General features: G+C 44.4%; 1 protein-coding gene across 1 annotated transcript in view; it reads left to right on the forward strand.

The window, feature by feature from the left end:
• Positions 1 to 24199, forward strand: part of Cow (Proteoglycan Cow) — a 45377-nt gene that overhangs the window by 15107 nt on the left and 6071 nt on the right. The window contains exons 5-9 of the mRNA XM_077677504.1: positions 3498 to 3642; positions 11030 to 11130; positions 14290 to 14415; positions 18230 to 18436; positions 20346 to 20393. Of these exons, the coding sequence (XP_077533630.1) occupies positions 3498 to 3642; positions 11030 to 11130; positions 14290 to 14415; positions 18230 to 18436; positions 20346 to 20393 (627 nt within the window). The remainder of the gene's footprint in view (positions 1 to 3497; positions 3643 to 11029; positions 11131 to 14289; positions 14416 to 18229; positions 18437 to 20345; positions 20394 to 24199) is intronic.

Genomic DNA, 24199 nt, shown 5'->3' on the forward strand with positions numbered 1-24199 from the left:
TGCGACTGGGAACGGATAAATCGAACAAGAACTAGCAAAAAGAAACCTTGGACTGGTAAAGCTTCAATGTGGCCTTGGTATAATGAAGCAATAAGATTTACATAACCTCGGCAGCTGGGCACAAGACCATATGTTTAATTCTTGGGTGCGTTTCTTTTCTTCCCCTTCTTTTTAATGGTTGAGAAGAGTCTTTGCAGTTTTGCCGCTTGAGGAGCTTGAATTGGTTGCAAATGCCAGCCTTCAGTGAAATCAGAGCAAGTTCATTGCATATACATTGTGCAGCATGCTGGGCTGTCTTCACAAGTTTTGCTGTGTGTGTGGATGATCTAGTTTATGTAATAATTTTTGCTGCTGGTTTTAGAATTTGCTGTGAGCAAATAAAATTATTGTTGCTGTGGCCTGTACTACCGACACAATTTGTTTCCCGAAACTGCTGAAACACCAATTTTCTTTCCCCTTAAAATGGATGCTGTTGGGGTTGCATTGGAGACTTTTGAGGGGAGGAATGCACATAAAATTACAACCCTGTTGTAGTGTAGTCAGCTCTAATTAAGAAACAGATATCTGGAAGGGATAGTAATAATTATTCTTGATACTGGTGGAAGATGTTAAGAATGATTATACCTAATAGAATAATTTTGGCTGCACCATCACCTTTGTTACAGTCAAGTTTTATTGTATATCAGAGTTCAATTCCTTAAGATCACAAGCACAAGTTTGTGGTGACCATCTGTCGTGACCAAATGTTTTGTCTCGGACAAATTTTTCACGGTTTTGCCAAATGATAACACACAGTACTGTCTGCAAAACAACAGGAGCAAGAATAAGACACGAGCCAGATGAATGAATTTTATTTATTAAAAGAGACCCAGACAATCCACTGCAACAAAAACAAGGCTCTGTTCAGATTCTTCTCTTTTTTTTTTTTCTTTGTTTGGTTTCAAAGGCTTAGCTGTGCTGTGATAAGCATGTTCTGGCGAGTTCGTATAACCTTTGCTTGTAGTTCACTGAAAGGGAAGCTACTCCTGCAGAATGTCGTCATTACACTTCAGTGATACATGGGGAAACTTTATACCTAATGTACACCAAGATGTTGACCAGTTAAATCATAAGGTTGAGGACAAGCAATTTGACCTTTGGGAGGAAAATAATTATTTCTCGGCGAAGGCTGTATTTCTGGTGGAGGCAGAATGCAAAAATAGCCTTGGGTATAACTCTCTGGCGTTATCCTCAGGTGGACTATATGAATTCATAGCCCTAAACCACAGCATTTTTTTCTTTAACCGCGATTTTAACCCCCTTCCCCCCCCCCCCCCCTTTTTTTTTTTTTTTTTTTTCAAACCTTAGATGCTTGAATTGGGGTGGGGCACTTGGATTTGAAACACATCTACATTAAATTTCAACTTTTAAACATTCTCTTTGCTATAGGCACCGGACACTGCAGTTTGCGCGCGACTCCAGCGCCGCCTCTCGCCGCCGCTTAGCAACTCCGGGTCGGTGGATGTCGCGACCGGCCGTTCAGCGCACGTAAAAACACGCGCGCTGCGTGCGGTTCGACGTTGTGTGGCGGAAGTTTTTTTAAGAAACATAGTTATAATTGCAAGTTGCAGTGTCCGAAAGGATCAAAATGCTGCAGGAAAGAATTAGTGGCCACGCCGCTACTGCTGCGTGAAGTACTGCCACAATCGCAGAAGGCAGCCTGCCATCGTTCTGTGCAGGTTTCTCGGGCAGCGTCGCAAGAAATGGATTTTAGCAGTAAGAAAGCCATGACATTTTTTGTCAGTGGAAGGAGTATTATGAGTACGATGACTGTTTATGCGCAGCGCAGACACGAAGGGCCGTAAAACTAAAATGTTTGCTTTCAGTGTTCCATACACATCGCGCGCTGCGATGAATCGCATGCCGTCGTAGTATTTGCATAACACAAGGCATTACGGCTTCCCCCACTATTGTTTTATCAGCAGTAACCTTTTTTTAGCGACATTCACAGCACCGAATGGATGCCAAAAGGCGGCACAAGAATATGTTCACAGTACTCCGGGTGATGCCAAAAGCAATGTCAAGACGGTCAGTACGCATCCCACTTACTGCCCTACTTTGTTTCCCGAAGTGTGCAGAGTTCGCCCACGCATTCCAAGCGAGAGCGTGGAAAGCTATCAAAGGCAAGGTTGCATTCACTCGCGCTGACTTCTTTAATGCGTTTTGCGTACTCTGAAAGTTGAGGTTGCTATTGTTTAAGCAGAGGATGGGGAGGAGGAGGAAATACTTTTTTTTGAGAATTCTGAACGGCCTGAACAAACTGTATCACAATTAGCCGCCCATACGACTCTAACATTACACACAAGATACAAGCCGAAACTAAACGAAATCTTCGTAAAGACAACCGCAGCTCCACAGCAGATTTCCAACTGTGTGAACTGCGCTTACTTTGTCATAAGCTAATAACGTTTGGAATCCGTTTTTAATCAGTGACAACACCAACCGAGCTGAAGAAGGGCAACCGAAAAAGTAACTGTAGTGTGGTTGGGCGAACAGAGGAAACAATAACACAGACACGCTTCTGTCGTGGAGCGCCGTGGTATACGCTGGCTACTGACCTGAATTGGCGCTGTAAAAAACCTTCCCTTGTGTCAGCTTGATCGTGGCTCATATTGAGTGGGAAAACACTGGGGTTTGAGAATTTAAAAAGATGTTTAATTAACTGAAAAACTGGGATTACATATATAGACGGAGGAGCACTCAAAGAAGACGTCTGGCGCGCTGCTCGGGCGTGGGGCGACTCCCTTGGGCGAACAGCACACACACGCACCACGCGAGAGTCCAAAGCTCGCACCATACACGCTCCGTGGTGTAAACATCCGGCCGCGGTCGCTGCGGCGGTGGTGGTTTCGAGTGCTTCGTGATCCGAGCCCGGTCCCCTCGGCAGGCCGCCGGTGTCTGCTTTCGTTTTCGCCTCTCGGCGCAAGCATTCTCGGCGCGATAATTATCCGATGCTTCGGAGACGGCTGACACTTGCTGAGAATGGGACTTCGCAACGATGTCTGTTCTATCAATTTCTTTCACGGCGCACACGCGCGCGGGAACGTACAATCTCTAACTTCTCGCGCACGCGAGGCCGACAGTAGTAGCTCAGCCCCGTAATTGTCCGGAAATCGCACAGAAGCACTTGAGACATGGGGAAACTATTTGCCAGAATAGTTTTCAAGCACGAGACACCTTTCAAAAACAATCGCAGAATTGCACAAACAAACAACCCAGAGGTGCCGAATCTATGAACGCGCGCCGGCCGTCTGGCTCTCACCGACTCGGAGTTAACTCAAGCTTCCGCGGGGCGGCGCTGGGTGTACTTTATTCGTCGCGCCCTCTGAGCAGTGACCGGTGCCTATAGTAGGGGTGCTTAGTATTAGGAGCGGGGGGGGGATTGGAAACACGAAAATGCTGTGCTTGCGGTGTCGGATGTGCACTCGTTCAAATGACCTTTCCGCCCTGTCTCATAGCCATGAAGAGCCTGGAAGAGCAGCAGCGTGAGAGCCGCCAGAAAGCCCGCTGGGACCGCTATATGGCCAAGCTGCAGAACACCATCGACAAGGAGAAGAAGGTCAACAAGGAGGCCACCAGCAAACCAGCCACCTTCAACAACAGGTGGGTGTGGTGTGTGTGTGCCTGTACATGTGACCTCGCGGGGCCAGTCGTCGGTACAGTGATACCTCGTCCAGTCATCTCTTTACGGGTAGCACCCCTGCCCCTGCCCCTAAGTCGCTGTACGCAGGCGCTGTCAGGACAGTGCCTCAGCTGTCGTTGTGTGAGAGACGTCGCGATATTATCGCATCATGCTGTGTTACCATTAGAGGCCAAAACATGAGGCCCTAGTGATAACATTGCATGCTGGGGGCAGAGCAATATATAGCAAGATGTGCCAGTTTTGTACCTGTTGGGCAAGGTGCTTTAGCGTTGGTATGGAAACCTCACCTGAGTGTTTGAATGTTGCTTCTATAGCATATTTCGTTTAACACCGGGGTGAGAGGCGGCACTTACGCGGATGTTTCGGAGATGATTGAGTAAAAACCAGTTTCGGCCTTTAGAGGTAGCACAACAGATTCTGTGTCGTCTTTCATCATAAAATGCAATGTTTTCAGCATGTTTAGTCAGCTAAAGGGTTAGTGCTTATTGGGACAGCTCGGTCTAGGTGAATTCAAGAATTGGCTATGCAAAGACACCGAAGATTTGTGTGATGCCTGATTGCTAGACGTGTGTGAATATCAAATTTAGACTGAAAATTGAATATGAATAGTAAAAACTGACTACTAGTCGAATCAAATATTTTCAAATACGAATATCCTTGCTTTAGTTTGTGTAGAGCATCTAAAACAAAGCTACAAAAAGGGGGGGGGAGTTTAACTTTGATAGTTTGAGTGTTCATGTACACGTCTGAGTGTTCATGTACTAATGCTTGATAAGAAAGTCTGCACTAATGCTTGATAAGAAAGTCTTCAAAAAAAAAATTAAAGATTGAGATGAGATGGCAATGCAGTCGAACAGAAATTCGGCATACGTTGCCATAACGAACCCCAGGTTCCTCGTCGTTCTGTGAGTGCAGGAAGGTCCCCATAGTCATTGAAAAGAGGCTAGGCCTGCTAGTGGCTATGCGACCTTGCTGCAAGCATAGCCAACTGCTACTAGCGCTTGATGCCTCAATGATGCCTTTATATTGACGGGAAACTTCTTTTCAGCGTATAGATTTTACATAAATAACATTCCAGTTTCGCTAACTTACAACAGAGTTAGCATACACTTGTTTCGCACAAGGATTGCATGTGCTGGGCTTCTTTTTGCATAGCTTTGGTGTCGTGCGAAAAAGCCAACCCAAAGAGAAGTGCCGTGCGGTGAAGCCTCAAAGTTCACGTGTCAGGCAAGCTCAATTGCAATGTGTGGTCTGTGAAAGGAAGCAAATGATTCAGCACATTTTTTTGGTGTGTGACTGTATACATCTGATTGCATATAAAGAAAATATTCGCCTTCTACATAAATTCTTCTACATTCTACATTCGCCTTCTACTATACGGTTTGAAGGTTAGATCGAGAAAGCAAACTACAAGGCTGTAGAGGCGACTAAAGGAAGATTGGCATGTTGGTGGATGGAAAGCAGAGAAGGGAGTATAGCGTAGGGCAGCTACCAATCAATCAACGAGCCAATCATCAATCATGTGCAACTTTTATTGCTCTATTACTCGTAAATTTCAAATATTCGGAAGCTTCGAATACAATAATAGTAAAGGTGTGCTGTGAGCTGAATTGAATAGCAAACACTGTGCCAGTGATTGCTCATCTGTTTGTGGGACCACTTTTGTTATGACCCTACTGCTGGCTCCTGCTACAGTGGAAACATTTTGGGAACGTTACTCTTGGCTGAAGTCAGCTAAATTTCAGCAGAGCAGTATCAGTTCTGTACAAGGCTTTAGAAAACATGCCTCAGTAATGTTCATCGTGTGGACATCTCTAATATCAGGAGTACTGGTAGAAAGGATAACCATGATGAAGTAAGTGACCAAGAGGATCGTGAGATTCATGCAAGCACTCTCCCCTCGAAAGTTTGTAAGCGCTAACATGCAACAAGTGAACACTTTGGGAACGCTTCAGGACCTTCAGGCGACCTGACTGGTTTGACCCAAACTGACAGAACTGATTGGTATACATGGTAGTCACATATTTGATTGCTGCATTGCTGCAATCAGATATTGCACACACCCCTGCCTCTCCAGCTTTCAGTTTACTGAGACTCAAACCGAGTCACTGTGAGGGAAATGAGGGAAGGAAATCCATCATTTCATTTGGGATGTCCCTGCCGTTGAGGGAAATCCCTCATTCAGCACTCATTTACCACTGAATGAGTGCTGAGAGGGCTGCGAGAGAGTTGAACTTCCATTTTAAGCAAACTTGTCAGTTGTACTCGGTGTTCCTGCAAGCGCAACACTGTGCTCCTTGGTGTGTGAAAGCATGCTTGCTGGGATTATGTGCGTAGCGGCCTCACACGCACATAAACTCGCGGAAGTGTTCCTACAGTCTTTTGTGCATCTAAAAAACAAAATTCTGCAGCCTGAGATCCTGACAAAATGAAAACGTGGCTGAAACATCGTGTTTTCGGTTTCAATGTGGTTATGTTTTGGTTTCATCAAGGCTATCAGCAAGTATGGAAGATGGCTTTTGCTTAGCTCTAAGGCTGCAGGCACTACACGCCTTCTCTGCCTTCACTTTGGACTTATTTGTGTTGCATTTGCACGGTTCTGTTTGCCGGTGCCGGTCACTGCGCCAAATGGAAAATAACCAAAAGTGAAAGAAATGTTTTTGTGTCATATCACAAACAGATAGAAAACATATATTGCAATCAAAGCTTGTAGTTTATTAGAGGTGGACTTTAATTTCGTCAAGCTTTTTTGATGAGCGTAGCTGCATGTATTGAACAAACAGCGGCTTGGATGCTTTTCCCTCACTTATTAATTCAGTTCTCCTTTGAGGTGAGGTAATTACTCATTTTCACCTGCAAACTTTGGGGTAAGCTTTGCTTATGTGGAGGAAGGTCCAGGATTAATTATGCCTTCTAACATGCTCTCGTTGCGTAGTCTATGGCACACATTCGTCGACTCGCAACCCCCTGATTGGCGAAGACAAAACTATGTTCTGCTTAGCAAGCACTGAAACCGCTGTTCGATAGAAAAAATGCAGGCAACCGGCTTGTTTTAGTAGATGGCAACACTGCCGTCTACTAGACTCGAAGTGATGGCCTGTTATCTGATCTCGATCCTTCGACTGTGTACGTGAGGTTTACCCTTTGAACAGTGATGTAACGCAGCGAACTCGCTGGGTCTGAAGGTAGATAACTTTGCCTATTGCAAATTCCCAGATATAGTGAAACTGCATTCCTTGTTCGGAGTACATTCTAGTGCAAGTTAGAATGCCTAATATATTATATAAATAGATTGAACCTAATTGGCAGGGGGCTGCCACAGGCTGCTGTGCCAGCCCCATGCCAAACGGCCTTTCTGGCTGCTCCAAAGCTGCTTCAAAAGGCTTTTCTGGCTGCTCCAAGCCTGCTACAAAAGGCAATTTTTCTTGCTCCCAAGACTGCTCCCAAACCCATGTACCCTGTGGCACCACTGCCATTGAATACTATAGCTTGCTTCTTTATGTCTAGTACGTTCCTATGTTTATTGTGCTACCTGGAGGAGGTTGAAAACATTAGAAAGGAAGGTACGGTGGCTCTTGGCAGCTGCCTCCTAATATCATCTTCATTGAGAGGTAGCGGTTACATACCACCATTAAATGGATTGTTCATGCCTTCGGTCATGCATCTTGGCGTATTCAACTCCCAGCAAGCGTTCCCAACTTAGCAAGTCATCAATTAGTTGCATGCATCAGCTGGTAATGAAACATAAAATGAGAATGTACATATGAACCCGCTTTGCAAGACAGATGTTGATAGCGCATAAGCTGCTCGATAAATAACCTGTTCGGCATTCCTGTCCATTTCCTTCGCTTAATTTGAACTATGTCTTCTACTATGTCTGTTCCCTACTAATCCGCGCACTCGTCGAACTCGTGGTCACGTGACGCCTTTATTACTGCTAAAGTGGGCACTGAGTCAAATTCTTTTTTACAATTAATAAATGGCTATACAATGGTGTATTGCATTCTGAACACTTCTTGATTACCTGGTTGATAGCATGAATATGGTCTAAAGTTGAGGAACTTTTCCTGAAATCAGCGTGTTCTCGTGGCTGTTGAAAATGGGGAGTGGCATTTATACGATTGAGAATTACCCTTGTAAATAATTTGTAGGTAAGTGAGAGCAGGCTGATAGGTCTTTGGCGTCACCTTTCTTATGTAGAACAACTAAATTCGCATTTTTCCACGCCTTTGGCACCATTGAAGACCTCAAGCACTGTTGGAATAAGTCTGCAAGCTTTGTGCTTCCGAGGCACAATATATCAGCCGTAATGCCATTATCTCCTGCAGCTGAGGTAGCGGTGTCACTACCTCATCTGTCGTAACCACTGGAACCTGACCGACACCAGTTATAGAAAAACTTGTCTCTGAGTCAGAGTCAGGAGCATACAGTTTTGTGTAAAATTCCTGGGCTATTTTTAGTATATCATCAATGTTGTTTGTTATGTTTCTATTGGCTACCCGGAGTGCATTACTCTATTTTTGGCAATAGTGAGCTTCCTTTTAGTCTCTTTCAAACTTCCTCGGTGTTTCACTGTTGCTTCAACTTTTGCAACATTCAATGCATGAATTTTGGTCGTCTCACTTTTGCTGATAAATTTGAACAACTCTGCTATTTCTATTCAGTCCCGCGCATTGCAGACTAACATTTTTCAGCGCTTGTCATGAAGGTCCTTAGTTTTTCTGTGGGAACTTGGATTCACATTCGGGCTGCTTTTCACCTATAGCTAGTGCGGACTGAACGACCGCATTTGTGAAGTGATAATTGACAGTCTCCAGATCATTGTTTTCATTGAACAACACGGAGAATTTGCTCTCAAGTAACAACCTGAATTCTTCCATTTTTCTTTCCATAGAGGACACGTTAGGCGTCGTCCGCTTAGCATCTTTATTCTTTCCCTTCTTAAATCCAGGCGGATGCGACTTCTGACCATCCTGTGATCACTTGTTTTGCCGTTTTGCCCCTGCCAATTTTACCTGCACATCGTGTACCATGCGTGGAGTGCCAGTTAAAATGAAGTCTATTCCATTTTTTCTTTCACCATTAGGGCCTTTTCAAGCCAATTTTCTATTCTTTCTTTTGTAGAAGAGTGTATTCATTATTCGAAGATTATTCCTTTCGGCAAAGGCAACCAGCATTTCCCCGCAGCTGTTTCTAAAGCCTAGGCTAAACTTCCCTACCGCATGCCCCCCTTAGCTGCTGTTCCCCTATTTTTGCATTGAAATCACCTATAATGATAGAGTACAGAGTTCTTACTTTATTCATTGCCAATTCAATGTCTTCGTTAAATATGTCCAGAACCTCATCATCATAAGTGGATGTAGGCGCAAAGGCCTGCACCACATGCCGCTTGTGCTTGTTGTTGAGCCAAATAACGAGAGGTGCTACACGCTAATAATCAAGAGATGTGTTTGTCTGTAGTTGGTGCTAAATGCCAGCCACCTGTGTGCTGAGGGATACAAGATCTTGGTGTATCGTAAAGAGTAAATTAAAAACATGTGTGTCCAATGGGATTTTAACCCGGGACTGCACAGTGGCAACCCTGGGCTCTACCAACTGTGCTATCTCCACACATTGCCAGCATGGAATGAAAGTTGTCATCAATTATTGTGTTCCTTCCTTTGTGGCACAGACACATGGGGGGGATTGGCCAGGAAGCGGGAGCCTTGGGGGCAAAGTTCACAAAATTCACAAAACTGTGAATTGGAAACATAAAAATTGCAGAATAGCGTGTGCCGCGTGACGCCTGAATATGACGCCACGTGAGTAGGACAGGTGCACACCAGCCACGCAAAACCCTGATTCTAGCGAAGCAGTGGCGTGTGTCAGTAGTTTGCTTGCTGGTGTAATTCACGTCGCATGGCCGAGAAACGAAAGTAAAGAAAGAGGCGCATTCACATATGTAGCAGAAAAGAAGGCTAAGTAATTTGCATCGAAGGACAAAGAAATTAAAGCGAAGGAAAGGGTGCAAATACGTTGGTGCAAATAAGGGTGCAAAATAAACAAGTTGTTGATACCGTAAGTATTGCCAGGCTTTTGCCTTCAAGGCACGGAAGCAGACTTAGTGTTGAGTGTCCAGAGGAATTATTTATTTTCTGTCTCTGTGTGTGTGTGTGTGTGTGTGTGTGTGTGTGTGTGTGTGTGTGTGTGTGTGTGTGTGTGTGTGTGTGTGTGTGTGCGCGCGCGCACGTGCGTGCGTGCGTGCGTGCGCTTTATACATTTCTTTTTTTTTTCAAGAAAATGAGGTGTTCATTGTTGTGTAACGTGATGCCACGCATGCATGGTGCCAGCTTTGGAGTTTAGTTTTCTTTATTTGATCACAAAGCAGTGCACACACGAACAAAATAAATAACGAAATGACAACACAAAGCATACCTTAGGAGAGACTGTGCCAAATGAAACGTGCAACTGCCATCCGCCGGTGTCATTGCTCAACCAGTCCGTGTAGTGGTTGATGCATGTAACTAAAACCCTTGGGCAAGGCACACTCCTGGTAAGATATTGCTATCGAGAAACCTATGCGTAGTACAACTTCGTGGCTTAACCTTCTTCCCCACCTACCCAGAACCGAGGCTGCCTTTCACATGAAGGCCTCAGAAGCATGTACACCTTCCAGGGACAATCTGCCGTTAGAAAAATTTCTTTTCAATAACTCTTTTTCTTTTTTAGTGTTTAATTTGCAGCCTTTTGCTTTCAAAGTGGTAAGCCTTAATCACATTTCCACCCCATTCTTTCTGAGAGATTTTTTTTTTTTTCTAATGTAAGTGCATACAAACGCACCGTTGAAACAAGTCAAGATACAAGAAAAAAGATGTAGCACCAGTAGACAGCAGCAGTAGCAGCTGTACCGAGGTATTAGGCTGAGAGATGGCCATTCGCTTGCATTGCCTGAAGAGGATGGTGAACCGGCGGTGTGGGCGCACTGGGTACGACAGTAGTTCAGGCGCAGACTGGTGCTGGAGAAGAGTTTGATTTTTTTGAACAAATAATTAGTTGTGATGTTATGGCGCTTGAAGAATCCCCATTCTTATAGCTATCCCCTCTCTGGAATGGAAATCTCGAGTCAAGGAGGGCGCTCACAAGCACTCAATTTTTTTATTACTATTATTGTCCTAATAATGAACATGACTGAAATTAGCAAAAAAAAAATTTTGCGGTTGGCAATATTCTTCCCCCCTTGTTTTTTCGACTAGTTCATAGCACATGCATTATATAGCTTGAACTGGTTAATGATTACACGAGTTCGCTTTTTTCCCCTCTCCAGTGAGTGCGAAAAAGCTGATGGGATCCTTGTGCAATTCTTCCCAGGCTGAAGTCCAAGTTTGGCTCCAAGGACTTGTGGCCCAGCAAGGATGGGCATAATTCAGTCACCACAAACAAGGTCTTCTCCCCTGTAACGAAGGGCAAAGGTACGTACAAGCAGCACTTGCAGTGTGGGGGTGTGCCTCTTAGAATTTGCCCTGCATCGGTTTATAGAACTGCAAGAGATCAAGGAAGCTTGTGTGCTTTTATGCGTAAGGGACTTTCTACAAGAACATTCTCCATCAGTCTAAAGTCTTCGCTGCACCATTTCATGCGCACTCCAGTTCCATCTGAGAAGTGGCTACTGTCTTATTCACCAGCCTAACTGACCGCTGCAAAATAGGTTGCCATTTATGCTGGGTGGTTTCAGCTTAACAGGCGTTACAGGTGAAACAAACTGGTCATTCGAAATTTATTTTATGCAGTTGACACCTGTTTGTATTGTAAAAAAAGTCTTCACTGCAAATGCCAATTAACTCTTTCGCTACCGCCGGAAAATTGACTAATTTTAGGGGTTCAAGAAAACATTTTTTTTTCCTGCTAAAAAATTGGTAAGGCAGTAATTGCAGGAACACAAAATGCAGATTATTTAACGGCCTTTCCAATAACAGCAGTTTTTCAAAGGTTTTTATATATCATAGTTGTAAAAAAAATATCAAAATCAAAATTTCTGTCAAGTTGTCGAAAAAAATGACAAAAAAGGAGTTGTGTTTATCAAACCACCGGTAGTAGAAAAAAATTAGAATATATATTTTGTAGGGAAACATTTCAAAAGCACGCCCTAGAAAAAATGTCGACTTTCGCGGAACAGTTTGTCAGATATAAAAAAAAATATGTTAGCATGCACGGTGGTAGTGTCATGCGGTGAAGCCCAACCTCCAATTCAAAATGTGCAATTTCGGGTGGTTTCCTGGAATAAACCTGGTGGTTTGTCATTATCAGAGGCACCAATTTGCCCCCACATAACGTAAAAACATCATGTCAATGGCTGACTTTTCATTTACAGCGAGCACAATATTTGGGACTAGCACGCGATGCGGAAAAAAAACATGCATGAAGTTGAAAACGGCACGCCGTCGCTGATGCTTGTTGTCGTTCACGGTCAGTTATCTCTCAAAACATAAAGCTGAGCTTTATTATCATCTTCTTACTCGCAATTGTAGCCTTGCTCGCAAAAATGAGGTACGTTGAGCTAGAATCGTGCCCTCCGATCTTTGGCCGAGTAGCAGTTGCGCGATGAAAAAGATCAGCACAACGAGCCTCCTCTATTGCAGCGCCACCTAACATTTTTCAAATGAAACAGTACAAAAACTTCTCGGAGACTCCGTCCGAATAGACAGTTCAACTAAGTAGCAACATTAGACACCCGGATATACCCTCGCATGGAAACGAAACTGGAAGTCGAACAGCTGGCAGTGTAAGGCCAGTTTGAAGCGCTGTCCTCGGCGGAACAGATATCTGGCGACTGGGTGTGATCTTTTGACTTGCATCTGAAGTTCTTATCGCAGAAATCGGGTTAGGGTTCGGTGAAATCAGGAGCAGCATGCTTTGCTCGAGGATCAGTCGCGGACGCTCAAGGTGCAATGGCAGGTAGCCTTGAAGTTGGGTAACTGCGTAGTAGCGCTAAATATGAATTTCGCGATGCAGAAACGAAACCGAAACTGTTGTAAACTGTTTGCGAATGGTCCTGGGGTAAGTAGAACTACCACAGTACTTAGAACAACGTGCGCAAAGGCAATAAAACTGCCTAAAATCATAAAGTAGCTTTGCAACCAGGCACTGCTTGACATTTTCAGACGACTTCTGGAATTATTACTGTCAGAGCGTGAACCGGACGATTGAAAATCGTTTGCTAGTTCCCCATTCACGCCCTGATAGCAAAAAACAAGCGCTGGTGCAGAGTAATTACGAGTTGCACGCATTCTTCGTTGGTAGCAGTGACGCGCGATGACCACGCCCCTTTTCCACACCCAGGTGGTTCAAAAGCGTGTCAGAAATTCTGTTTCCGTAGCAAAAATGAAAACAAAACTGATTTTGAAAGGCCATTTTCTGATCTAACTCCGAACAGCTTTACTTGTTCGAGAAACGCGTGGAACGCTATAATAAGGTGCTCCCAAAAGTATCGATCAAATTGATCGATTTTGATAGGCGCGGTAGTGAAAGAGTTAAGATGGCACATGACAAATGTTAACATTCAACCATAGGCCGGGGTCCACTCACATTGATAGTACACATTACCTCTCTTTGTGATAAAGCTACTGAAATACATTTGAGGCACCTGTTGGTTGTTGCTGCAATTGTTGTTTTCACATGAGTTATTCTGCTCGTCAGGAGGCTTTTGGCATCCGCGAAGATCAGTGGGCATCAGTTCTTAGCCCACCTGTCGCGTGAGACCATCTGCTAGGCTGGCATTTACCCGTACCCCGATCATACCATGCTTTCTTGCGGACCCTTGAAAGTCATGTTATCAGGATTCCACTATGCTACACTTTTACTTCTTCAGCCTACAATTACATTTCCATTGTCTCCGCATGAATATATGCGAAATGCAAGTAAAGGTCTTGTTCCAAAGCTTGGAGATTTAGCTATTTAAATTGTATGAGGGCTTACTTTTTTTTTGTTTTTTGTTTCCACTATGCTAACTTTCATTTATAAACATCTGCTGCACTAACATTGTTCAACTTTAGATACTATAACTTGACTTCCCGTACATCATGCTTATACATGCTGCAAGTGCACGACTGCACGTACTTAATTAACAGTGCTAGTTTTTGGCAAGCAAAAAGTTTCACTTCTACAAATTCATAATTTTTTAGTTGTTTCAGATTGTTATCATTTGATCACAATTGTAAATTACAAACGCAGACACTGCAAACGTAAGAAATGAAAAGTTGTCTGCATGTGAAAAGTCCACTGTTGAGGTGCAAAAATGGACTTGCTAACCTTTCCCCAGTAAACGAAGTTTGAATGGAACAGATGGGAATATGAACCAAACATCGCAAATCAGTACGTTGTGTCTGAATATCTGTTGTAAGCAGATCTGTTGTAATGAGGTTACACGTGGTTGCACTCCTTGATTAGATCGGGACATTGCTCCTCTTCTTTCTCTTTTTTTTTTTTTTTTTTTTTTTTTTTAGAAATTGATTATTAAACGCTCCATGGAAGGTGGCAGTTGAATGAGCTAAGTAGGGCACTTGTGTGTACAGCTGCTGCAGCAGCTGCACCACACAGTGCTTAACCCCCCCTCTCTTTCTTGCATGTTCCAGGTTGCACGAATGACGACCTGCAGGCGATGGGTGACCGGCTGCTGGACTGGTTTTCGGTGGTTATGAGTGACCACCAGCTGAGCACCCAGGTATCCACACGGCGGAGAACCCACCGAGTTTCGGACTGTGAGTTGGCCCCTCTGGAGCTGCATGCGCGTGCCTGCCATTTCCTTGGGGGGGGGGGGGGGGGGGGGAGGAGGAGTGGTTCTCTGGCACCGCGGGCACTTCAGTTCATGCCTGACTTAGGGAAAGGGAAGGGAAGGCGTGCACTAGCTTGGGCACTGTTTTGAGGGAATGGCGCTTGCATCTCACAATGCTTTCAGGTGAATGTACCTCCCGGGGCCGGCACTACAATGTTAGTGCGACTTTTTAGTACCCATTCTGCTAGAGCACAACAACAATGGAGATAGGTGAAGGCGCACAAATGACGGGACGCAGTGCTTAAAGGGGCCATGAAGACAAAATACAAGTTTGTTTTATTCGAAAAATTTCGTGTTCTGTAGTGCCCCCAGCGTTGTCCGGAAAGCAAGCGATGCTTTATTCACTGAAAAATTAATCAATTTAAGCTAAAATTTTGATTCTCGCGCCAAAATGTGTGTTTGAATGACGTTTGCAATGACATCATAAGAACTGGTCTTTCAGCTAAACTTGGTGTGGAGTGGAGACTTGCTTACTGTTAGTCAACCTAAATGGCGCCACCACACTGCCACCACATGCCCCTCCAAAACGTTTAATTGCTCACACAATAAAAGCTTTTGGAGCGGGCTTTATTTTTTAGCCGTGGGCCAACAATGCCTACTGATATGTGGTCCCGCACAAGCAGGAGGAAGCCTATCTGCTAGGTCCGTGAAAATGATGATTTTTTTGCTTGCAAAGCAGATATGAAGAGAATAACTATTTTGTTCAAATAGTTTCGAATCGAAGCGAATACATTGCTAGTATGAAAATTGAAATGAGTAACTGGTACAAAAAACAATAACAAAGTCACAAACGTCAGTATCGTGAACGTTCAATTTATTTCTCAGAAGGAAAATGGCCTGGGGCTTTAAGGGACGACATGGCAAATAAAACACCCTATCTAATTTATGCACTGATTCTAACCAAACTTGGTGCACAAGTACAGTTGGCTATGAAAACATCAAAACAGAAATCAGTTTGTCCCTATCTTGTATGCAGTCAAACCCTTATGATAGGGTGTTTTATTTGCCACGTCCTCCCTTAAAACCTCACAGGCACTCCCTGAAACCATATTTACTGGTGTAATGGTTCAATTACTTCCATTTCTAACAACTTGCTCATGGACTGCAGTTGCAGTACTGACAGTGAAACAGTTTTATATTTTAACATCTTTGCCGCAAATGTCCACACGTGCATGTATGCTTGAGAATGGGATTCCCTAAGGGCACGAATTTATGTCTAATATTTAGGGTTGCCACCTGCCCGGTTTTGGACCGGCCCACCCGGTTTTTTAAACAGTGGGCCGGTTGCCGGTCCATACTAAAAACCGGCCGTCATTGGCCGGTTTTTTTTGGCCGTCGTGCCGTGATTATGTTCGTTTTGGCGTTTTATAAGCGTCAATTCAACAACTAAGACGATAAATATGTGTCGACAAGCTACGCAAAGACACGCGAGCAAAGAAAATACGCGGGCGAGCACGCTGCCTGAGATGGAGGGGGACGTAAGGGAGGAACAAAACAACGAAATGCTGCCGCCGCGGTCAGCAATTGCGGTTACTTTTCTGTAAAGCACATACACAGCAATAACCAAGCTCTCAATCACTTTCAGTAGAAAGGTTATGTTGATTCCTCTTTAAGAAAGCGCTACAATAAATGTCACTGTATGTCAAAAACATGGAGTCTTTTTTTCAACACAAATTAAAAATTTTTATACCACGCCCCCCCCCCCCCCCCCCTCTGAAGGGCCGGTTTTTTTTTTTTTCTAGGAAAGGTGGCAACCCTACTAATATTTGGTTCTTAACTTTCCACGTTTAACATTTTTCAAACCGGAAAATTTCAGGATGGGCTTTATCGAGGCATTTTCATGCCTAAACTTGAATATGGGTCCCAGTAAGAGCATGAAGACAATGCATTTGGTACCGCTGTGTCCCAAATGGTTGCAACCTTCGCGGCAGCATAAGTACCTCTGTATCAAGGAGAAAGACTTCTTGTGGTGCCACGAAAGTAGGAACTTTGACAAGTTTATTGTTTTACTAGATGGGACACTGAAGGTAACGAGCAAGCTGGTTTCAAACGAAACTCGGACCTTCCCATAGCCATTTTAGCGTTGATTTAGTGCAGAAAGAGGCCTTAATTGCTGAGAAATCAAACGATAATCAAATGTGACGCAAACAGCGGTGATGTATAGCAGTATAGAAGCAACCGAATACAGCTGAACCTCGTTATAAGAGACACTGATGTAAGAGACAAATGGGTATAAGAGACACTATTGACCCACATGGTTGGCTGCCCTATCTTTCCCATTAAGTCGACCTCTTTTATAACAGACATCGGATATAGAAGATTGGTTATAAGAGACAAGTCATCCTTGAATATAATCAATAATCTCGCTTGTAATAGACATTTTAACTTCAGACGCAGTGCCACCAGTCACTAATTGCAGCTGCTGCCATCCTGAAAGCACAAATGGGCGACAGACGCCTGCAGTCGCTATTTATTATAACTTCAGCAAACACACAGTGGTTCAGTCAGCTATGAAATGACAATGAGAAGCCCTGCCAAAGGAAATGCAACTTACAGAAGTGGTTGAAGCTTACTGCCATCCATTGGATGGAGCGCGATCGCACATGCGGGTTCTCTTACTGGCATAGCTCCCAATCAAAAAGCATCGCAGATGTTGAGTCCTGCAAGCATAATGAATAGCCTGAGCACACAGCGGAAGAAGCTGTGTGCTCCGCCTATTCATCAGGCTTGTGAACTCAACATGTACGATTCATCTTCCACAAACGAGGAATGAAAAAAAAGCTTGCAGAATCGGTTGTAAAATATCCAGTGTAAATACAGTCATGAAGCAAACAAAGATTCAGAACTGTTTCATAAATTCTGGGGGCCAAACATAAATTAGAATGATTCTTTTGAAACATGCTGTAGCATTCTTTTGAGCTTGTTTTAGTCATAGGGTGCCCACATTGAACTAGGGTCTGATTAGTAAGTGAAAACATGGTACCCTGCTTATAAGAGACATCTCGTATAAGAGACAGAAACTGCTCCCCGGTACGTGTCTCTTATAAAGGGGTTCAACTGTACAATGCTACCACATGCCGAGCGGGTTGGTCAGTTCCGGTGAAATCAGTAGCACTTTCCCGAGCTCCCACGTCCTTGGCAGCTCCGGACCACCAAGCAAAATGTTCCTTCATGGAACCCGTGATCAGTAATGACGCTTTGTTGAAGAAAAACATATTGTCCTTCTGAGGCCCTGCGAATGTCCGCATCGAACCAACCGCTTGTGCGTAGCTCGCACACTTCCTCGAAAAGCGGTACCGCCGTGCCAAGTATGGACGAGTAGTGCCATCCGGCGGCAACAAAGAAAGACTTTGCACACGCCAGGTGATTTAAAAGCACTTATGGTGCAAGTTCTACGGTATAGCCAGTGGCGGCAGCAGCTGTCTCCTTATTTTCACCATTTTCTGCATTATTTTAAGAAAAGCTACTGGAATAGTGGTATGGCAGCACTCCACCATTTAACAAGAAAAGCTTTTTATTATAATTATCCAGCTCCTTAGCAGATTTTAGTCCAGCCTCAAAAAAATCTATCTTGAAGTGTAGAACATGACACCTGCCTCCCTTTTCCTGTTGCTTAGATCCGATGCTAGTTGATTTTTCCACTGTCACGAATGGCTGTAGATGCATTTCGAAAGTCCGTTTCCTTCGGTGAGCCGCGTGAAACACATGCTCCGTGTGTGTGCCCCTGGCGGCCGCCGCAGACCACCTGCCCGAGTGCAAGCCCGAGGTGGGCTGGATGTTCCACCACCTGGACTCGGACGGCAACCTGCTGCTGACGCTGCGCGAGCTCTACGACCTGGAGCACGACGACCGGGAGCGCTGCCTCCAGCCGTACCTGGCCGTCTGCGACCTCAACCGGGACTCCTTCCTCAGCACCGTCGAGTGGTGCGCCTGCTTCAACAAGTCCCGTGGGTGGCCCCTTTCTCTCTTTCTTTCTCCTCTCCTGCTGGCTGCACTGCGCTGCGCTGGAGTGGTCGTAAGCGACGCTTACACAAGCCAGAGTTTGGCGCTGGGCTAGTTGGCTAAATGTTGTTGCATCGAAAACAGGGACTAAAGAAAAGACGCACACCATAGAGTTTCATACTAATATATACTAGAGGGAAATCTGGCGATGCATTCGCGGGCCGCCGCGGGCGGCGCCATTGCAGCTTGCGACATTCCTCGCCTCCTTGGCTTGGTTCCTCGCCTCCTCGCCTCCTTGGCTCGCCACATGGCTTTTTTTTCGTCTCGAAGCCAAAATCAATAAAAACGGGTAACATTGTTTTTTTTTGTTCATCTTGCATGAAGCTTCAAAATAATCCCTGACAAATACATCTTTCTGGAGCTTGAATTTTATAACAATAAAACAAATTTGATTAAGCTTCTGCAGTGATATTGTTGCATTTTTGCAGCCAGAGGCAACTTTTCAGCCTGTTCGTGAGCCATGCCAAGGATAAGTGGAACGTGCCTGCCCGGTACATGATGGAACGCTCGCTGAAGCGCGGCTCCCCTAGACAGTGGTGCCAGATTTCCCTCTAGTGTATACTAGTATGAAACTCTATGATGCACGCTAGCACTGACGAACAACTGGTGAAGGTTTCATAGAATTGACTATAAATCAGTGGAGGATGTGTGGCTTTAGCTTACGTCAGTACAAACATCAAAAGTAAACAAGGCGGGTGAAGCAAGCTTTTGGTAACAAACACAGAATAAGAGGGTCAAGGCTAAACAACCTTATCTTTATTTGTCGAAATTTGCAACCGGCCATCCAAAAAGCGCAACAAGGAACAAGTGCAAGAGGGCAGTCTCATGCACTTTTTACCCCTGAGTGCCAATGAAGGGTGATGCTAGTCTTGGATATAGTTGCTCAACATTACTGCTGCACTATCGTGAAGTTGCCTTTTTAATTGTTCTGCGCGCTTACTTGGACACCTCACTTTGGCACCTGTTTTTTGTGCTGTAACACTGTCGCCAGTGGGCATCTTGTCCCGAGTTTTAGGTTGGCTGCTTGTCAAACAGTGGCAACCAACGTGTCAAGGGAGTAAACAAGACTTCTGGTCATGCCGTCTTTTTGTCTTTGCAGTTCTCTAAATATTTAGAGTTCTGAGCAAGTCTGCATGCATAATGTATTTTCCAGCTTCCAGTGGTATCTTTCCGGTTTTTACGCTTCAGTGCATGACTTCTTTTCAACGCCATCATATGTATTGCATTGTTCAAAACATAATTAAAACCAAACCTTTCTACAAAATATGCCAATCATATTACCATGCCAGATATTCAGAAAGTCTTCATGATGAAAGGTTTGTGTGTGTGCATGTGCGTGTGAGAAAAAGAGAGAATTCTAAAGGACCCTCAACTTGCTTTTTTCAGCATATGAAACTCTTTTAGAACAGGGTCAGAAAGTGGAAGTGGAAACCTAGTGAGGTTTGCTATCATATTTAATGAGACGTTGAAAAAAAAGTACCGGTTTTATGACGACGCATGAACTATCGTCGGCTATCTGAAATTCATTGCTTAATTAAGTGTTAAAACTCTTTAACTCGCACAATTTTCACGACCAGTTTTAGTAAAAATTTCGCTTAAAGTGGAGAGGTAACTACATAGCAGTTGTTTCTGGGCGATGGGCAGGGTTTTGAAAGCGCAGTAACTGGTTAAATTAAATGAACTGTAAAATCAAAACCTCGATTTTACGAAATTTGCGCCTCCAAGTTCGACTTTGTTATATCGAGGTTTAACGCATACATAGGTGCACGCAGAAAACACGTAGGTGCATTGAAAAGAAAATTGTCCTCCTGGTTGCATTATATGTATGACTTTCTCCCTCCCTTTCTTCTACAGAAAGACCGTGTGCAGCAGCGCTCAGGCGTGTCACACCTGGCCTGATTGGTAAGGAACTCTTTCGGGAGCTGGGTTTTTTGCCTCCTTTTTTCTAACAGCGTTAAGTTTTTGTAACTCAAGCTTGTGGCCTCGGGAGTTTCTTTGCTTAGATGTGTCACCACCAAGACAACTAAACAAGCTGAAATGTGGGTGGCAAGTTTTGTACAGTATGTGCGTGCAATGTAAAATTGACTTTAAGGGGACACGCGGGTCGAAAAAACGCGATTTTTTCGAAATATACCGATTTTTTGTTTTCCCTTGCATTAGCATCTTTGACTATCCTTCTTTCATGGGTAAAAAAATGAAATCGAAATACGAACGAGAACTTAGTGAAAAATGTGTCTGAATGACTCGCGGTGACCCAAGAAATCGCGCAATCAAGCCAAATTTCGGCCAGGTTTGAGAATTTATTCCGCACGGCAGCGTGGCTCGCCGCCATTTCGGTCACTTGAGAGAGGTAGATCAAGCCTTCTTCTCTCGATTGAGCCGCTCGCCAGTTTCGTATCTCCGCGTAAAAAAATAAAAAAAAATGTTTCTTCCCGCTTGTTTTGCGAGCTCCCACTGGGCATTTAAATCACGTGACGCGAAAGCGGGACCGCCATTGGCTCTTGCCGCTTGTGAGCCGCCATCGCCCGCATCGTTCCGTTCGCTACTTCGCGCTATCTTTTCTATTTCCTTATCGTGTGTTTTTAATTGTGAACGGTAAGGAGAAGCGTGACTTTTGTCGCCGGAAGCAGCGTACTTCATGCCGGTACAAAGGAAAGCGCAAGCGGCGCAGCATTGTGACGACCACGGCCAATGCCGGCACGACCAGCACCGTGAGGCCTAACGGCGCCGGGCCTTCAAGCGTTGCAAGCGCGGCTCTACCAGGCGGGGCTGATTTTATCAGCGAAGATATCGGCTTTATAAGCGCATCGGAGAAGAAGTCGGCGGCCTTCGAAGGTGAGGAGACAGCCAGCCACGGGAGCGGTGCAGTTATCTGTGAAGGCGGCGCTCTGACTGACCTTGAGTGGCGCCGTGTGCGCAACGTGCGGGAAGTGCGAACTCGTCGTAGTTGAGGTTGCGAACAAGCGGAAGGGCCTCACATCGGTACTGGAACTGAAGTGCAAAAACGAGAAGTGCCCTGCGGGAGTGATTTCTTCTGTTTACTCGTCGCAGCGCGCTACCGCCGTCGGTCGCGGAGGCCGCAAACCGGAACTCTGCAGGGGAAGTCCCTGTGATAGTTTCGCCGTCAATGTGAAAGCGGTGCTCGGTGCACGCGCGGTTGGCATCGGACACGATCAGCTGTGCAGGTTTTGTGCCATTCTTGGTCTACCAAAACCACAGCATCAAAAGACGTTCTACAACACTGCCAAGAAAGTTCATGTTGCGGCCACAAAAGGCGTCTCTGACAAACTTGCTGAAGCAAGGCAAGTAACTGCGTTGCAAGCTGGTCAGACTGACCTCAGTGTGATTTTTGATGGTACTTGGCAGAAGCAAAGACATGAGCCACAACAGTGTTGGCACTGCCATTTCTCTTGACACTGGTCTCTGCCTGGATTTTGAGGTGCTGTCAAACTACTTGTACTTGTAGCCGCCACCAAAAGCTTGATGAGCAAGAGGAGGAAGTGTGGCAAGCCTTTCATGCCTCTTGTGTGTGAAAAAAATGTCGACTGCTCATCCCATGCCATGGAGACGGAAGCAGCACTGCGCATCTGGCACAGGACGCTATCGTACAAACTGCAGTTCACTGTAGTGGAGACTGCCACTGCCCTCGCAGGGTTGTGGTTCAACAGGGGCCACACTAGCTTTGAGCAAATTGTCCAAGAACTGGGAATCTTCCCTTCAGAAGAACTGGTCAGACTAAGCAATGCAAGTGACCAGCGGAGGATCAGGCAGATGTGTGCCAAGCTGACTGCTAAGGCTAGCCCCATTGCCGCAGCCTGGTGAAACGGTCCCATACCAAGGACTACCCCAGCAAAAACCGTGAGGGTGCAACTTATGCAGCAGGAGCATTCTAGTTTTAGTACCTCAATGTGGACATTTCAGACTGTATCCCCACCAAATTTCATGTTGTTCGAGCAAGAATTTCTAAATCTGCCGAAGAAATAAACTTTCAATTGCGTTTTTCTCAGCTTGTTGTTTTTGTCCGTTTTCTGAGTTTGTGCACACTTATTTTCCCACTTAAAGTTGTATCAGGATGAAATTTTGCACAGATGTTCATTATAACACGTAGAGTGCACAAATCTTGTTCATTATGCAATTTGTGTCCTTAGATATTTCTGACGGTCATAAAACAAAAATATACAGAACAAAAAAAGGCACACTACCAGTCATTTTTTTTTCGTGGTGAGGAAAATGATGATGAGGCTTTTTCAAATAGATTTGTGCACTCTGCAGTTCATAAGGAACCACCTATGCTATTTTAAAAGTTTCAGAAAAAAATTTTACTATAAAAAAAAGTGTGCACAAAAAAGCCATTTTTCTGAAAGTCATGCTGTGTAACATTTTATCCGGAGCAGCTATTCAAAATCTGATTACATATATGACCAGAGGAGCTCAATCTCTACAAGCTGTGAAAATTTCAGCCTCCTAACTTCATTATTAAAAAAAAAGTTGTTTGGAGGAGCACGTCCCCTTAAAATAAACTGTGGCCGAAGCTTTGATAATGTAGCTTTGAAAAAAGCTTTGAAAATGAATTCCTTTGTGCACTAGCATTAATTCTTAAAATTTACTTTTGCCTCATCCTATGCTCCCTCATTTTTCTATAATGAATGGACAATTTTATTTAGTCTGGAAGTCGCTGAATAGAAAACACTGTAACACTAAATTGTAATAATCTTGCAGGCTGTGAAACTCGTGCATGTAATGGTAGCCCCCCCCCCCTGTTAGTCCATTGAAGGGACACTAACTTGTAGCGACGAGTTGGCCTCTATCGGTAGATTACAGTGCCGTGAATACCAATGTACCCCTTGCGGCTTCAGCAGTTGCCAATTATAGTGGAGGGCATAAAAGCAGGAAAACGAGTATTGCCACTCTACACTTTCCCACGCTACAATTTGTGACGTCAGACCTGTGTGACTATCCAAATAAATAAACAAACAAAAATAAAAAAAAATAAAATTAGTGAAAAAGGGTGAAATGGGGCTGACAAAGCTTGTCTAAGTGTTTTTCTGAAGCAAGCAATAAGGCAAGTGCACGTAAATGTAAAATAAATGTAAACAGAAGCTTCTTTCATGTGCTTGTTCTCTTAAAGGTGTGAAATAAATAGTGCTGCTCTTAAACATTATTAAGCAGGTTCTTGCACTACAAGTAACGGTAAGATTTTTTTTTTCACTTTTGATTATGTAGTGAAATAATTAGTAGCGTCACATAAGTGGATTACAAATATCCATAGAGGGTATTTTGTTAGCGATTGCCCCTTGTTTCTGTCAGTGTATATTTATGTGCAACAGCCAGCGGCAAAACATTGAGATTACTGTTGCAATCAACTGTGTGACCTGTCTGGTCATCAGTCACTACACTGGGAAATCGTGCTTGCATTTTCTGCTCCTTCTCCTAAACGACAACAGCTCCCCTGCTTGAATGACTGTCTAGCCGGCCCCTTTCCATGATGTGTGACGTACATGCTGTTTTGCATTGCTGAAAAGTTTAACGGAAGCAATAGAAAACAATGCCTGCTTAAATTATTTATTTCTCAGCAATCAAAGCATCGTTTGCCATTGAACAGAAGCCGAAACAGCTTTGGAGAGTGGGGTCTTCTTTCAGTAATGCAGCCTTCATTTTCCTCGTAAGCTCCAACATTGCATCTTGAAGTCACAGGTCCTGCTTGCATT

Source organism: Haemaphysalis longicornis, unplaced genomic scaffold, assembly GCF_048455015.1.
Source record: "Haemaphysalis longicornis isolate Haplotype H1 unplaced genomic scaffold, Haemaphysalis longicornis Haplotype H1 scaffold_1, whole genome shotgun sequence".
Taxonomy (NCBI): Eukaryota; Metazoa; Arthropoda; class Arachnida; order Ixodida; family Ixodidae; genus Haemaphysalis; species Haemaphysalis longicornis.